This window comes from Delphinus delphis, chromosome 7 (assembly GCF_949987515.2).
Source record: "Delphinus delphis chromosome 7, mDelDel1.2, whole genome shotgun sequence".
In the NCBI taxonomy this organism is placed as follows: domain Eukaryota; kingdom Metazoa; phylum Chordata; class Mammalia; order Artiodactyla; family Delphinidae; genus Delphinus; species Delphinus delphis.
This window is the reverse complement of record NC_082689.1, coordinates 66,159,035-66,175,557: the sequence shown is the minus strand read 5'-3', so window position 1 is coordinate 66,175,557 and position 16,523 is coordinate 66,159,035. Positions and strand designations below refer to the sequence as shown.

Here is a 16,523-nt window from a genome sequence, read left to right as displayed (position 1 = left end):
TTAGGACTTTGGGGAACATTGGTGTTTATTTTCGATACAGAATCTTATGGACTTAGGTGGATTTTCTCAATTTGCCAACAAAAGGAATAAAGGTATTGCATTAAAATGAACTATGTCTAAAAAAGTTGATACATTTTGGTAAGCAAATGGTCAACTGCTCATATTTAATTTAATTTTTGTTAATTTGTAAATGTTTTTTAAAAAACTGCTTAGTGATCCTTTCAAGGGAAAGCTCAGCTCATGTATAAAAAGCCACATAAAAATGACTCCGCGACCTTGGCTGCACATCAGCGGTCAGATATTTCAATGCTTCGTTGCTCCCGTTCCTGCTACAGGTACATGTGACAGCGCTGCAGCGATGAGTGGAATTTTAAAGAGGAAGTTTGAAGAAGTTGACGGCTCCTCCCCCTGCTCCTCTGTGCGGGAATCAGATGATGAAGTTTCCAGCAGTGAAAGTGCTGACAGTGGGGACAGTGTCAATCCATCCACTTCTAATCATTTTCCCCGTGAGTATGGAAACTATACCTGAAACCGATTGTCTGCTTCTACAGTGAAAATAATTGTATCATCTTGGTCATTTTTTAACTTTTATTACTAGTTTGTTTTTGTTTTTACAGTTGAGCTAAAAACAAAACATGATTAAGTAAAAATGAAATATTTCTGAGGCATCAGTGGGTTCCTTTATTTAGAATGCTTTTGGGAGTGGATTATTTGATAGTGTTAACCAACTGATTCAATGGAAAAAATGACATTTTATTATTACTTTTCAAAGGAAGCACCCTACTCCAACAGTAGATGGGGAAGGACAAGTCCAGGCACAAAAATATGTATCCTCCCATAGCTGAAATGATATTCTAGGAGGAAAACATAAAGTGGGGAGGATGTATTTGGCAGTGGAAGTTCTAGGTTCAGTGGGAAAGAGCATAGCCAACCATGCGTTAAGAAATGAAAAAGCAGCAAAACTCTCCCAAGTGTGCGAGTGCAGTGTATACCTCTTTTCCACTCATCCCTTTATTCTCTTATCCTTAAGAATAATATTTAAAGCCCACAAAGGAAAAAAAGGTGTATGCTTTCTCTTTTTCCTTTTTCTGCCACACTGTAACATCACTCCTTCCTGTCAGACAAGGTGAGGTTTGAAGGACTGACAGGAAGATTTTGTAAGGAAATACAATCTACAGGCTAAAGGAAACTGACTATTAATAGCTAAATAATCTTGAATTTATATTTACAACAGGAAGATTTTAATATATTATGATATGATAGATAACTAGTCTTAGTTTTTTTATTTTTCAGTTAAGTAGCTGATTTTATTAATATGTGATTCCATAACATAAAATTTATTTTGGAAATGTGACAACGCAGAAAACCAAGAGAATTAACAATATTTTTAAGAGGTAATAAGGAACTCAGTAAAACTATTGAACACAAAACAAACATACAAAATCGACAGCATTCCTTTAAGCAAGGAAAATTAATAGAAAATATAATGAAAGGGCAACTACACTTATTATAACAGGAAAAAATCATCAAATATTCAGGGACAAGGTTCCTGTGTGATGTAGGTGATCTTCAAATACATTTACATATATCATTATGATGTGAAATGAGCTTGTGTTTTGATTCAAAAGAAGATATATGTTTACCTATTTGGCCTTAATATTAACAGTGATAATAACAACAACATCATCATCTGACAGGGTTCTGTGAAGATCAAAGAGCAAGTGAGATAATACATATGAAGGAACTTTATAAAATGTCAAGTACTAAGCGCATGTTATATTAAAAATTATTCTCATAGCTAACATTTACTGGGTACATGCTGTGATTCAGTAGTTTTATATACATTATTCCTATTCTTTATAGCAATCCTGGAAGTACCATTACTTTCAGTTTACGAAGGAAATGACTGAGGATCAAAGAGGCTAAACATCTTGCCCAAGATCACACAGGATTAAAGCCTAGACATACATATATACACACACACACACGTATATATATGTCCATATATTTATGTGTTCCACCCCATAGCCTTCACCTTTTCCATTATCTCACTCTGCCCTTTAGTTATGTAATATTGGACATATCTTTAAAATGTGATTTATTGTGAGTTAGAAAAGAATACTGGAATTAATGAAGAGACAGGTTATGTTTCTGGTAAACATTTATAAAGGTAAATCTGTTAAAGCTTTCCACATTAATTTATGAATATAAAAGGATAATCTCAATAAAACCCTCAACTGGATTTTCTTAGAAGGTGATGGAATAATAAAAATCCATTTGGAAAAATAAGCTAATGAGAATAAAGGGATATTTTTTAAAAGAAGCCATAAATGTTGAAAAGCCACTCCAGATATCAAATAATAGTAGAAAATTATATAGTTTAACATTTTCGGTACCATGTTAGATCTAGGAAAATAGAGAAAATCTCAACATAGTATAGATAAGAATTTTATATATATATATATATATATACACACACACAAGTGTATATGAATAGGGCATTATAAAACAATGGGAAAAGGAGTATTTAATAAATGGTTTTGGTATTAGAGTTTGAAAAAGAAAAATTTAGATAACACATCTCACAACATTGCCAAAATACATTTCAGATGGATTAAGTAGACAAATATTTTTAAAAATCAAATCACAGGGGAAGTTTCATATTTGGTAGGATTGTTATCTGAGTGTTGAAGTAACATAAAAAAGTTACATTGCAAAATACTTAACATATTTATATAAAAATATTAAACATACCTGATCCCCAAAAATCCCAAAGTAAAATAATCTATATTGGAAAAAAAATATTTGCAGTTAATAGTTAATATGGTAAAGCGTTACTGTCTGAATAGCGAATAAAAAAACACATAAATTTTTATATAAATTAAGATACACACCCCCAAACATAATCTACATGATAGGAAATATGATTAGCAAATATTTTGAAGCATGTAACACCAGTAGTAATAACACAGATTAAAATAATACTAATGAGATTTCATTAGTATGAAATCATGGAAATTTCATCTCCTTGAAATTAGTGTTCCTCCCTTCAACAGAAAATACTAATACCTAAGTGCTGGTGAAGGTCGCAGTACAAATTTTGCATACATCCATATTGCTTTTGATGGCAATGAAATTTATAAAAGTGTCTGTTTAGCACTTTGGAAATATAAGAGCCATAATGATATTCATATCTATAAGTCTGTACTTCAGAGAATTTATCTGAAGGGGGAAACATCAAAAACATGGGGAAAAGTGCATAACTGAAAATGTTGGTTCTTGAGGGAAATAACAAAAAATGGGAACTGGGGCAGGGAAGAGGAAGGTAACATGTCTAAGAGTGGGGAAATGATGCATTAAGTTATGGTAGCTTATACAATTAATTAATTTACATGATAGGTATGAAGACAGGAGATAATGTTAAGAAAAGCAGAACACAAAATTTTACCTACACTGTCAGGGAAAGTCTCTGTATCATAATGGCAAAGAATGGTAAGGTGCTTTAAAAACTGAAAACGATTTGATTTGTTGAAGTATTAGAATGATAGATTAATTTTCATATTTATTAATTTTTATTTCAGTTAATATTTATACATCCCACAACAAAGAAATTTTAAATTTAAACTAAAATGATAACTGTAGTTCTGATTGTGTTTATGTAAGCAAATGGCATGATCAGCTAAATCATGCAATACTTCAGCTAACTAGTAAAGGGTTTTTATGAGTTATGTCCAACAGATGTTATTTTTCCTGTTGAAGAAAATAGAAATATTTTGTGATGCCCAAGAATTTATTGAAATTTTCAACTCATTATTTATTATCAGTGGTAGTTGGCAATGGTTAGTTTATGAAATTGCTGATTTAACTTTGTATTAAATGAAATCTGGTGGAGATTTTTCATGATTTTTAAAGATAATTAAATGATTGATTTAATAAAAAGTGCCTTTTTGATTTAATAGTCTGTTTAGTTCACCATATTCACATTATGGAGAAGGAAAAAAAGAAAAAGTGAGAGAAAAAAACCCCAAAAATCAAAAATTCTCCCTCAAATATTTGCTTTATAAAAGATCTGAACATGTTAACCAATGTAAAAGAAATAGTTTAAAAGATTTCTTGTTTCTAGAAATGTATTTCAGATTATTTGCTAGCCCCAAATTGATGCACAAATTTTTATAAAATGTTTTATTTATTTTTTCAGCTAAAGTACAGTGATCTTATCTGCATATGAATCTATGAACATACATTTTTAGAAATATTGTTATTGATGAATCTTATTTCTTTAATATATTTTTCTACTTTCAAGAAAAAAAGTAGTTACCTTAGAGTAAAAAAGGATTTTTGATGACTATCAAATTTGTATAGTATTAGGAAACCAAATTTAGCTTCACACTGAGATCTTTTAAGATACAGTTATTTAAATCTCACTCATCATGAGCTCATCTTTCAAGTTTAAAATGTCAGATGCACTCAGTGCTTTATAAGCATTAACATATTGTATAACATAACATTTTGTTATCACTGCAAATATAGGAATTGATAAAACTGTGTGGTACAAGTCAGCAGCTATGGTAGTAGAAAATTCCATCTATCCTAAGCTTTCTATAAGCTATTCAACTTGCAGCACATCACATTATGATAGTAAAAGCTTCAAAATATAAATCAGTAAAGGCATATGGCTTTTACCTTGGACTTTTGAGTTTTGCTAGGCAACTAGCATACTTACCAGCAATGAACCAAGGTCATATCTTATACTTCCCTTGAGATAGAAGTAGCTGGATTCTGTATTGCTGTGGAACACTTTGTTTCATCAAATCCCTGTGGCTCTATAGCCAATCAGCCTGTACTTGAGTGCTGTCAAAAGGAGAGCTACAGAGAAGCTGGAATGATTTTTTTTTCTGCCCTCTCAAGGTTCCTGGCGCTTCACACGAGTAATGAGAAGCTGTATGATGAAAGGAACACATTTTTCCTGAAACAGAGTGTTTCTACAGATAAATATATAGTATTTAGGAAGTGGAAATATCAAAAGCCAAAATGATAGGTATTCTAAATTGCACACGAAAACAGGTAGTGTATGTCTTATATAGGGATAAGAGTTTCTAATTTACACTTTCACATTCTTGGGTTCATTTGATATCCTAAAGTTGTTGTGTGATTAGGAGCCATTATTGTACCCATTTTATAAAAGTAGAAATTAACATTCAGAGATATATTATTAATTTATCCAATGGCTGAGATTTTAATCTGTTTTCCTCCCTCCTTCCTTCCTTTCTTTCTTACTTCCCTCTCTTTTCTCTCTGAATAAACAGGCATAAATACGCTGCCATGTACACCCAAGTCACAGTCTTCCTCCAATGTCATTTCCCTCACAATGACTGCACATTTCATAGTGGGATTAGAGACAAAAAATCAAAAGAAATCAGATCTTGACATGAAACTTTGTAGTGGAAGTATGACCGAAACATATCTATTCTCTTTACCGAGCAGTTAAAATGCATTGAAAATCTAGATTCAGTTTTGACAAATGTAGTGTATCTTATGTTACAGTCTCTGTGGTAGGTGCTTTCAGACATGTCAAAATGATAGACTACAAGTAATAAATACAACTCAGAGATACAGTGACAGATCATGTCTGCTCAGCATTGTGGTATTAATTTGAGAACTTACTATAGCAAAGACAAACATAGCAATCTATCCCTAGATCAGTGATTTTTGAAATAATGGAGGAGTGTTAAGGCAGAAACTGAACATAGAAATTTTAGGGAAGTCTTTGCGCAGGACTTAGGACCACATGACCCTCAAAAGCTCCTTACTACCCTGTAATAATATGGTTCTAAGAACAAGGATCAAAATAGCATCTTAAGTTAGAGCAGACACCAAGTGGGAAAAGATAAGCAGCGTAGGTCAAGGCACCTCTGATGAGCTATTAAATTAAGACATCTCCAGACTCTGACTCTGCAGCTCCTTATGTTGGAAAAGAACCAAATAGCCTAGCCTTGTGAGATCAGACCTGGAACCAGTTGCAGATCTATTATACTAGGTCATGTCCCTATCTGAACACCAGACATGGACCAGTTGAGTCATTAAGTATTAAGTTTAGTTTAGTGGAAATGTGGGAGTTTAAGTAGTTGGCACAATTACGAGTGGAGGAAATAGATACGAGTTAGTGGTCCATTTGGAAAATACTCACTTGAATGTACTATAAAAGCCGTTGGCTGGTACAGTGGAATTATTTTCAGATCATTTCATCTGAGAGACCTGAGAGATCCAGTATGATAAATCAGAAATAGTCAACCATTGCTGCCTCCTCTGACCTTACTTAGACCATCCTTCAGGTTGAAATGTCTTCTACTCTGCCTCTCAATCTCTAACTATAAAGTTATGTACCTGCTACAAGGCTCATATCAAATATTTCTTTCTCCATGAACACTTTACCACGTCTCTCATGATACTCATCCTCTTTGCCTGAATCTCCTGGTATTTCACCAACATTCAAAACCTTTGGCAATGGTTTTCTAACTTCTTTCCATCTCAGTTTTGCCCACCAAGCCATGATGTCAGTAGCCATGTGATGGCTCATTGAACCATTAGCCTCATGTTTCCTTGACCACCTCTATTCTGGAGTCTTCCAGTCCGTTCACGTCCTTTACCTCCACTCCATATAGCTGCTTACGTCCACCGCTTCACCCAGGATGGTTCTATAAACTAGTACAGCTCTATTACCGAAATATCAAATTTCAGTGTTCCAAACTCAGACCATAACCTGTTTTCCTTCCACTTCCTTTCTCCCTCTACCCATTTTTTTCACCTCATCCTGTTTTCCCCCAACATAACACCCACGTCTTGTCTTTACATATCTTTCCACTCAACCCTTTACAATCGCTCCATTATTTCAGCTTTTTTTTTTTTTTTTTTGGAGTCTTGGACTCAACCATTTTCCTCCCATATCCTTCACTCCATATTCCCTTTTTATTCAAAACATCCGAACACTTTAAGGAAGTTTTGGAGAAAATGACGAAACTGTATGTTTTCAAACTCAGCTGCCTGTTACTGCCACAAAACATCCTCCTAAGGTGCCCACGGTCGTTTTCTTTTCTATCTCAAAGAGCAGAGTGTTCATCAGACTCATCAAGTCCCTCCACCTCCTGCCTCATATTCAACAGATCACCTTGCCTTCACTGTGAATGCTACCTTCCTATTTGTCCTTATCTGCATGTCCTTACATTCTACCTTTAAGCAGAGCCGTCAAAATGAGTTTTAAAGGAATGAGTGTAAGCTCATCAAAGGCAGGAACTCAGTCTTTGTATGCCTAGTATCTAGTAGGCACTTAATAAATATTGGATAACAGATTGAACTGAAGAGTCAGGTTTATATATATGTATACAACGTACATGTGTGTGTGTGTGTGTGTGTGTGTGTATATATATATATATATATATACACTGTTGAGTGAAATACACAAGTTGCAAATAAGACAGTACTTACATAATTAAAACACACAGACAACACTCTATTTTATGGAAGTAAAAATATACATAGGAAGGGCTGATACACAACAATGTGGGGATTGGTTCCTCTAGAGAGAAAGGATATAAGAAGGGGTGGTGGCTGCTTTAGCTGTACTTTCTCACTTTCACTTATATTTTAAAAGGAGCAATCTAAAATAAGTATGCAAAATATTAACACTATACACTGTTATAGTGTATATACAGTAAATCCCACATAACATTTTTGCCTCTTCTATGGTGTTAATATAGAATATTGTTTCTTTATTTATCAGTAAAGTAGCTGCTTGTGTGTGGGAGCTATTGTAAAAGAAAAATATTTAGGTTTGCTATGATTTTGCTTTCCCTAGTGCATCAGGTGAATTTGTGAGAATGAGACTCTACTGCAAATTCCTTCAATTTGTTGTAACTGAAAAAGCCACAACCAAGGAGCCAGAAGATCCTCAATCTAGTTTTAGTTCTGTTACAAGTAGCTCTGACCGTGATTATAGCATGTTTTTTCATTTGAAAAATGTGAAAATAGATTGATTTTAAGGTATTTTAAATTGCATAAGATTCAGATAATCCTTTTTCCCTCCAAATATAATATGCCTCTGGTAGTCTTTTTTGCTTGAGTTATTTATAGCACTGTATTTGAGGACATCTTTGTGTTTTCAGTGTTTATGCTTGTGTACTATTAGTGTACCTATATACAAGTCCAATAGAATATTCCATCTGGTGCTTTTAGTTTGTAGGTTCCACCCCCCAAAAAGAAGACAATCATGTGGGTTATTTTAATTGATGACATTTTGGGCTGTCTTGATTAAACAGATAATGCACTCAAAGAATAGTACATTAGAACTGTAAAAAAGACAGTTTCATAAGGACTGAGTAAAATTAAGTAATGATGGTTGGAATAAGGAGTTGTGTATGTTGTTCTGTTGACAGTGAAATGTTGGAGAATAAATAGACTATTCATGTACTTACAATTTTAAAAATTATCTTCAAAGCTGTCTTTATCTGAGATGTATAAGTGAACACTCCAGAACATCTCATTACCACAAAGGAATATTCTAACTAAAAATTTCTAAAGAAAGCTGCAAAAGAATGATGCATTGGAAGGAATGATTTATCTGGAATATGTTTAAAATGCATAGTCATTTGAAGCCATGGAATGTTATTTATAAAACTAAATATCTACATTTGTCTCATTTATGTGCTAATTGTGTTTTAATATTGATAGGGTCAACCCTATTTGTCCACAGAATGTACAGGCATTTAGGCAGTATACTTTAAGAGGCTTTTCTGTCCTAAAATATCTTCTACCACATAATTGGAATTCCCACCATTAATGTAATCGCTTTGGGATGATTCCTTTGGAATGTCTATTGAAATCCACAGGGCTTCCCTGGTGGCGCAGTGGTTGAGAGTCCGCCTGCCAATGCAGGGGACACGGGTTCGTGCCCCGGTCCGGGAAGATCCCACGTGCCACGGAGCGGCTGGGCCTGTGAGCCATGGGCGCGGAGCCTGTGCTCCGCAACGGGAGAGGCCATGGCAGTGAGAGGCCCACGTACCGCAAAAAAAAAAAAAAAAAAAAATTCCACATATAGGTGGCCTATGTAGTCTATCTAGTAGTTAAAAATGTAATGTCTATACTCAAATTGCTTATATTCTCATCAAAGATTGTCTACTCAGGGGCAAGTAAGGTAGTATCTCTGATGCTTAGTTTCCTCATCTATAAATACCAATAAAAAATAGTATCTACATTATAAGTTTAATGGTGGCTTAAATGGGCGATATAGGCAAAATGCTTTACATTGTACTTCATATTTAGTAAGTGCCCAAGAAGTGTTAGCTATGATGATGATAATGGTTCCAATGAGGGACAACACAAATTTTATTAACAGTTATTTTGGAAAACTACCTATGCAGAGAATAACTCTCCAGAGGGAAGGAGACACATGATAGCTGTGGTTTTGGTAGGCTGGGAGAGAAGTCTGGAAAAGATATAGATTAGAGATGCAAATCCAAATATCTTCAGAACCAGGCAAGTTATAGAACTGTGAGAAAGCATCCAGGTGTATGACATGAAGGTATGGCGGATCTAGAGTATACCTCCCTAAAAGGAATTAGACTTAATGGTAACAATAATAACAATAAACCCTGTCTAATCCAATGAAATTCTTCTTGAGGTTGTATTCAATTTACTAACTACCTGTTTGCTACTCCTGGCCTAGGCATTGGAACATTATTCAGAGGATATCATGAGATTCAACACAACAGCTATGGAAGTAAGAATTTCCAAAGTATATTCTCCACTCTTGCTGGCATTAGTCCTAAAAAGTCATAAGGGTTCAGAATAATAGTCATAGCAGTACTAGCTGCCATTTATTGAACTTTCATTAAACACTCAGTGCGAGGGACTGCACTTACATTTTATGTATGTTATCTTAATTAGCATAACCTATGAAGCATCTGATGCTGATTTTAAGTAGCTGCCCAGAATCACAAAGCTAATATGTAGTGGGGCCAGCTTTTAGTCTTTATATCAGTGTGACTCTGGAACCTGTACTTCTGTATTGTTATATCATATTGTTTCCCATAATTATTGTTGAAAACAGCATTAACAGTCTTTCTCATTCGAGCATCACTTCTCAGACTTCTGAAAACATCTCCTAACTGTTTAGGAAATATAGTATAATCTACTGTTAATTAATAAAATAGCACATAGATTCCATTTCAAATGAGAGACACTCAGTAAATATTACATGGGTTGGGTTCAAAGTAAATAAGCTGTATTGGCTGACTAACTCTTTCCTTTGTGTTTAAATTGCATAGCAGATAGTCAGAATTTTGTCCTCTTAGGTTTTTCTGAAGCTGAAGCACTTAGTCTTTTTCTGAATGACATTTTCTTTTTAGAGTAAAAGGAACAGGGAAGAAGAGTTGCTGACGTTGTTATGACTGAGGGTGTAAGGCTGGGCATTGTGGCACCTCCCAGCCAGGCCCACTTCCCCGCAGGAAGTGCTTCAGAGCTTCAGAGAAGAGGGTGTCTTGTCAGCTGCCTCCCCTTTGATTGACCACATCAGGCTTTAAAAATATCTATGATCTCATTAGCATCAGCCATTTGCAGAGCTCTCTTGTAGACCATCTTAATGGAAACGTGAGAGCTTTTATGAGTGCACTCTAGGATAGGATTTACGGGAAATAGTCACAGCAGGTGTTTGATGTCTTTTGGACTTATTCTCCTGAATTCTAGATACCATCAGAACATCAAGAGAGTGTGACTTTTGTGTAAGTACCAGGACAGAGAAATAAGTGTTGGCACAGGTATTTCTGGAAAATTTTCTATAACATTTATCAAGGACAATTTACTAGAAGAAATGGATAGTAACTTGAGGCTTAAAAGTCAGAGAGGGAAGGAAGGAGGGGAGAGGAAGGGAGGGAGAAAGAAGATAATGGAGTCGATTGCACTGAAAATGTATACTTATATACTCAGAATATGGGATTAGGAAAAGAAAAGGGTAGTAAGCAGGAAAAGCATCATAGGGTAGAGGCGTGTGCTTGGCTCAGGCCCAAAGCACAGACAGCAAACAAGTAATAAGTAAGAATGTGTATTAAAAAACCAATTGCTACTGTTCCAGTTAGCATCTCTTAAAGTTTCCAGTTAAGAGGCAGAGTCCATTGCAACCTGGCAAGAAGGGTGGGTTTCCTTTCAAATGGTAAAAGAAATGCGAGATTAAAAAAAATGATGTTTACTGCTATACTTTACATGCATTTATACAGTTAATGCCTATTACTTTTAATCCTAATTTTTCACATGAAGGAACTGGAACTCAGAGAAGGTTAGTGACTTTTTTCAGGGTCCTGTTTTTTTCTTTTTTGTTTGTTTTTTTTTGTTTTTTGTTTTTTTTTTTGCGGTACACGGGCCTCTCACTGTTGTGGCCTCTCCCGTTGCGGAGCACAGGCTCCGGACGCACAGGCTCAGTGGCCATGGCTCACGGGCCCAGCCGCTCCACGGCATGTGGGATCTTCTGGGACCGGGGCACGAACCCATGTCCCCTGCATCGGCAGGCAGACTCTCAACCACTGCGCCACCAGGGAAGCCCTCAGGGTCCTGTTTTTAATAAGTGGCAGAACCACATTCAAACCCTGGCCAGCTTCCTTCCAGTGCCTCCACTCTTAACCATGCACCTTTCCCTTTCTATGGAAGCCTCAAAGGACCTGCTCAATGAAATCTTTTTCTTCTCTGATTTGCTTCTTAATCTAGGCTTGAATTTAACCCTTGCAGAAATCTATGTGGGTGTGATTTAATTTTCTAAGTATAAAATAAAATCATTAATTCAAGAAAGTCTTCATTGTACAGCTTTTATTAGTATTGCCTAAAAAGTAAAAACATTTATAATTTATCATATATGCCCTTGCTTTTAATAAAGACTACCTTTATATTGTCTGTGTAATACTTAAAAAACCACAAGATGCTTGCCAAAATATTAAATACAAATTTGCCACATGCAAAGATTTTTTAAATATTATTTTTGTGGTTATTCTTGGTAATCATTTAGTTCTCCAATTTTCAAATTTGTGTTTTGTATAGAGTAGCAAAATCAATTACCTTAGAATTCTTGAATAATAGAACTATGCATGTGTAAAGGAGTATATGTCAGAGTATTATATAAGCTGCATTCATTTGTCCAAAGTTTTGAGGACATATGGGTGAAAATATTGCTTGTAATGGTAACCAAATTTTCAGAAACGGAGACCTGATTGAAATAAAGAGGAATTTATTTGGGGTTTGTTAAGACTGCAGCCTGGGAGACAACAGATTTAAGAAGCACTTGAATTGTGTTTGCTAGGACTACAAAATGGGGAAGGCTTACAACGGCAAAAAAACTACAAGGTTCCATAGTTGTTTGTCAGTAATTAGGACTGGAGCTGGCAAGAACTAAGGGTGCTTGTTAAGCAAGGATTTGTTTGGGGTCTGAAATGATTACATAGTTGCAAAGGTGGAAGTGGGACTTTGAAACTACAAGGTTGCAGCTAGCAGCTGCTAGCAGATATTGTTTTGAAAATGGCTGGTGGTGTCCTTCAGTTTGATACAGTTTAGAGAAAATTCAAGTTCTCAGTGATGCAGGAATGGGTCTGAAACCACATCTACAATGGTAACCCGGCTCCATTTTGGATGCCTGAATCATAGTTACTCCATTTTGATTTTTAAATAATCTTAAAAATGTCACCATAATCATCAAAACAGTGAAATTCTAACACTACTGTTTTACACTGTTTTGATGGTTATCATAAGAGCTGTTTTGCTTTTGCTTGTATGTTTATTTTGTACTTTGAGTTATTCCCATAAATATTATATTGAAATAAAATTATATTTACTTGCCAGCCGTGGTGGAGTTATTTACTCCACAGAAATTGGCAAATACCACACATCAGGGCTATCCATTTATTGTTTTGTAGATTGTGCAATGGAAGAGCGATGGAAAAAATGTGAAAAATGCAAATTAAAATTATATCATTTCTGTACCTTTTACATTGTGAATAGCACAAAAACGTGAATATTCTTCTAGTCATCAAAAATTATTATTCTACTTAGGAGAGAAGTCATTCATGTCATTGATGAATGAGTGAAGTTTCAACATGTTTTTGATATTTCATTTTCCTTTTACCCATTTACTTAAATGAAAATATCAATCAGTATTCATATCTAACTACACTCATCTATCAATTGCAACCAGAAGTTGGTGATAGATACAAAAATTAGACAAAAGTCTTTTAATAATTGATTCTGTGAGAATCAATTGATTAAATAGAATTACAATAAAGAATATTTATATTTTATTATTTGTAAATCATGGGCTATGCATTCTTTATATAAATAAATGTATTTTTATGGAGAGCCAGTTGTTAACTACTTGGTTAGCTCTATGATTATTGTTAAACCCAGCAGTTTTTTGTGCATTTAAAAATTATTTTGCACTTTTCCTTTATCCTTTTGAATGCCCTGAGTATAAAATTTTAGTGTTTCTTAACTGAGAAAATGGTATTTTGTTAATTTTCATAAATATTGACTCATTACAAATTCTTAAAACTGTAAGAAATAGAGGGGAAAGCCACTCATTACACTAAAATGAAAAAATAATCTGGGCAATAATTTATAGATATTTAAATATTAAAAAAAATAATCCGGCTTTTCTCTTATGTTTCTCAACCATTTCAGGTCTTTTTATGCTGTAAGCTTTTGTCTGATTTGTGGTCAGTTAGCTCAGTTAGAATTTGAGTGTGAATATCAGGCACAATTCCAGACTGACAACTGCATCAGCTTCCTTCTCCTCCGCTGACACAGGCTACCCCCAATTCTGATCATATAGCTACACTGTCTATTCTCCAATTCTACAGAAATGGGCTAGAGGACAAATAAATGAAAATGTTCCACAGCAACAGAAAAACAGAGTTCAAAGTGTGTGGTGCTCAATGATCTTTGTACACAGATCATAGTCACGTATGATATACCAACAAAAATGTTCCATCTGTGAGTTTTCAGCACAGTTGTGATAGGTCATTTGCTATGCTATCTTTAAGCAGATGCTTGAAAAACTAAGAGTGTCTTTTTCCCCCTCTTGGAAATTGAAGTGTGTTATCTTATTAACATAGCTCTCATTGTCATCAGTGTTAGCGAATATTTACTAACAACACCCAAACAGTTCTTTCATTTAATTGGACTCTGAAATTCACAAAGTTAGGCACCTTTGTTATTTAGGGGCAATAGCAGCAGAAAGACAGTATGAACCAAGAACTAAATAAATTGACATTTACACAGATTACACCATTTCATATAATTGTGAAGCCAGCATCAGGACATGTTTGCTATCCATTCACCTCTTTGCCCTGTGTACAGCCCATGCAGAGAAAATTATATATGTGGAAGGATTATGGAGTGCTAGAAATAATAGCCTTCACAGGGATGGGAAATGCTCTGAGGTTAATTATAAAAGGTTTATTAGGAGACCCAAATTTTGAGTTGGGCTTAAAGAATGATTTGGTAATGTATTAGAGGTGGAAAAAGAAGTATCCAGTGTATGGTGGATTATCCTTATGAATGTTGTTATTTATGTGGTATGAGTTTGGGAGGCTGTTCAAAAGTGCCGTAATATGTTAGGAACACATTCCTTTTCATTTAGACCCACCCTTCACATTCTTTCTTTGGGGATGGTTAATATCAGGGCTTTAAAGCCATAAAGCTGTCAATCACAGCCAGCATAGTGAGTGACTTGGTTTCTAAGAGAAGGTTTGTGGGGGCCCAGTAGTGTTCTACATATATGAATTAAAGAAGAGCTCCAATGAAATCAAGCAAAAGAGCAACAAAAAGAGAACTAGAGCCGAAGCTCTTCTAATTTATAATTTTACCTAAAATTATTCCTAAAAGAATGCAGAGTAGATGAGGGATTGTAGGAAAATCCCCTCTTCTGTGTCCTAATTTTCCACTTACTGAGTTGTGAAGTGAAAAATTACGAGGTATTTTTTTTCTACTTACCTAAACTCCTTTCAAGTCAGATTCACACAATCTGAAGATTACAACTGACCCTTTTTGCTACCACAAAATATTTCATTACATTAGGAGTGAGCCTAGGGAGTAAAGACTGCTTCTTGGTGAGTTAGTTGGTTGGGGCCACATGTGATTTTCCCCCTATAGTGTACCTCATAGCTGCTGGCAAAATCAAGAAAGTGTCAAAAACAATGAGAGAACTTATCTTTTTAAAGCCATATGATCGGGCTTCCCTGGTGGTGCTGTGTTTGAGAGTCCGCCTGCTGATGCCAGGGACACGGGTTCGTGTCCTGGTCCGGGAAGATCCCACATGCCGCGGAGCGGCTAGGCCATGGCTGCTGAGCCTGCGCATCTGGAGCCTGTGCTCCACGACAGGAGAGGCCACAACGGTGAGAGGCCTGTGTACCGCAAAACAAAACAAAAAAAAACTCATATGATCATCTCAATAGATGCAGAAAAAGCTTTTGACAAAATTCAACACCGATTTATGATAAAAACTCTCCAGAAAGTAGGCATAGAGGGAACCTACCTCAACATAATAAAGGCCATATATGACAAACCCACAGCAAACATCATTCTCAATGGTGAAAAACTGAAAGCATTTCCTCTAAGATCAGGCACAAGACAAGGATGTCCACTCTCACCGCTATTATTCAACATAGTTTTGGAAGTCCTAGCCATGGCAGTTAGAGAAGAGAAATAAATAAAAGGGATCTAAATTGGAAAAGAAGTAAAACTGTCACTGTTTGCAGATGACATGATACTATACATAGAAAATCCTAAAGATGCCACCAGAAAACTACTAAAGTTAATCAATGAATTTGGTAAAGTTTCAGGATACTAAATTAATGCACAGAAATCTCTTGCATTCCTATACACTAACAACGAAAGATCAGAAAGAGAAACTAAGGAAACAATCCCATTTACCATTGCAACAAAAAGAATAAAATACCTAGGAATAAACCTACCTAAGGAGGCAAAAGACCTGTACTGAGAAAACTATAAGATACTGATGAAAGAAATCAAAGATGACACAACAGATGGAGAGATATACCATGTTCTTGGATTGGAAGAATCAATATTTTGAAAATGACTATACTACCCAAAGTAATCTACAGATTCAGTGCAATCCCTATAAAATTACCATGGCATTTTTCACAGAATTAGAAGAAGAAAAATGTCTTAATTTGTATGGAAACACAAAAGACCCTGAATAGCCAAAGCAATCTTGAGACAGAAAAATAGAGCTGGAGGAATCAGGCTCCCTGACTTCAGACTATACTACAAAGCTGCAGTAGCCAAGACAGTACGGTACTGGCACAAAAACGGAAATATAGTTCAATGGAACAAGATAAAAGCCCAGAGATAAACCCACACACATATGGTCACCTAATCTATGACAAAGGAGGCAAGAATATACAATGGAGAAAAGACAGTCTCTTCAATAAGTGGTGCTGGGAAAACTGAACAGCTACATGTAAAAGAATGAAATT

At 35.3% G+C, this 16,523-nt stretch overlaps 1 protein-coding gene across 1 annotated transcript in view; it reads left to right on the top strand.

Annotated features, from left to right (window-relative positions):
- The first annotated feature begins 358 nt into the window (after positions 1 to 358).
- The window catches only part of CSRNP3 (cysteine and serine rich nuclear protein 3), a 69,361-nt gene continuing 53,196 nt past the window's right edge, over positions 359 to 16,523 (top strand). The window contains exon 1 of the mRNA XM_060015688.2: positions 359 to 506. Coding sequence (XP_059871671.1) covers positions 359 to 506 — 148 coding nt within the window. The remainder of the gene's footprint in view (positions 507 to 16,523) is intronic.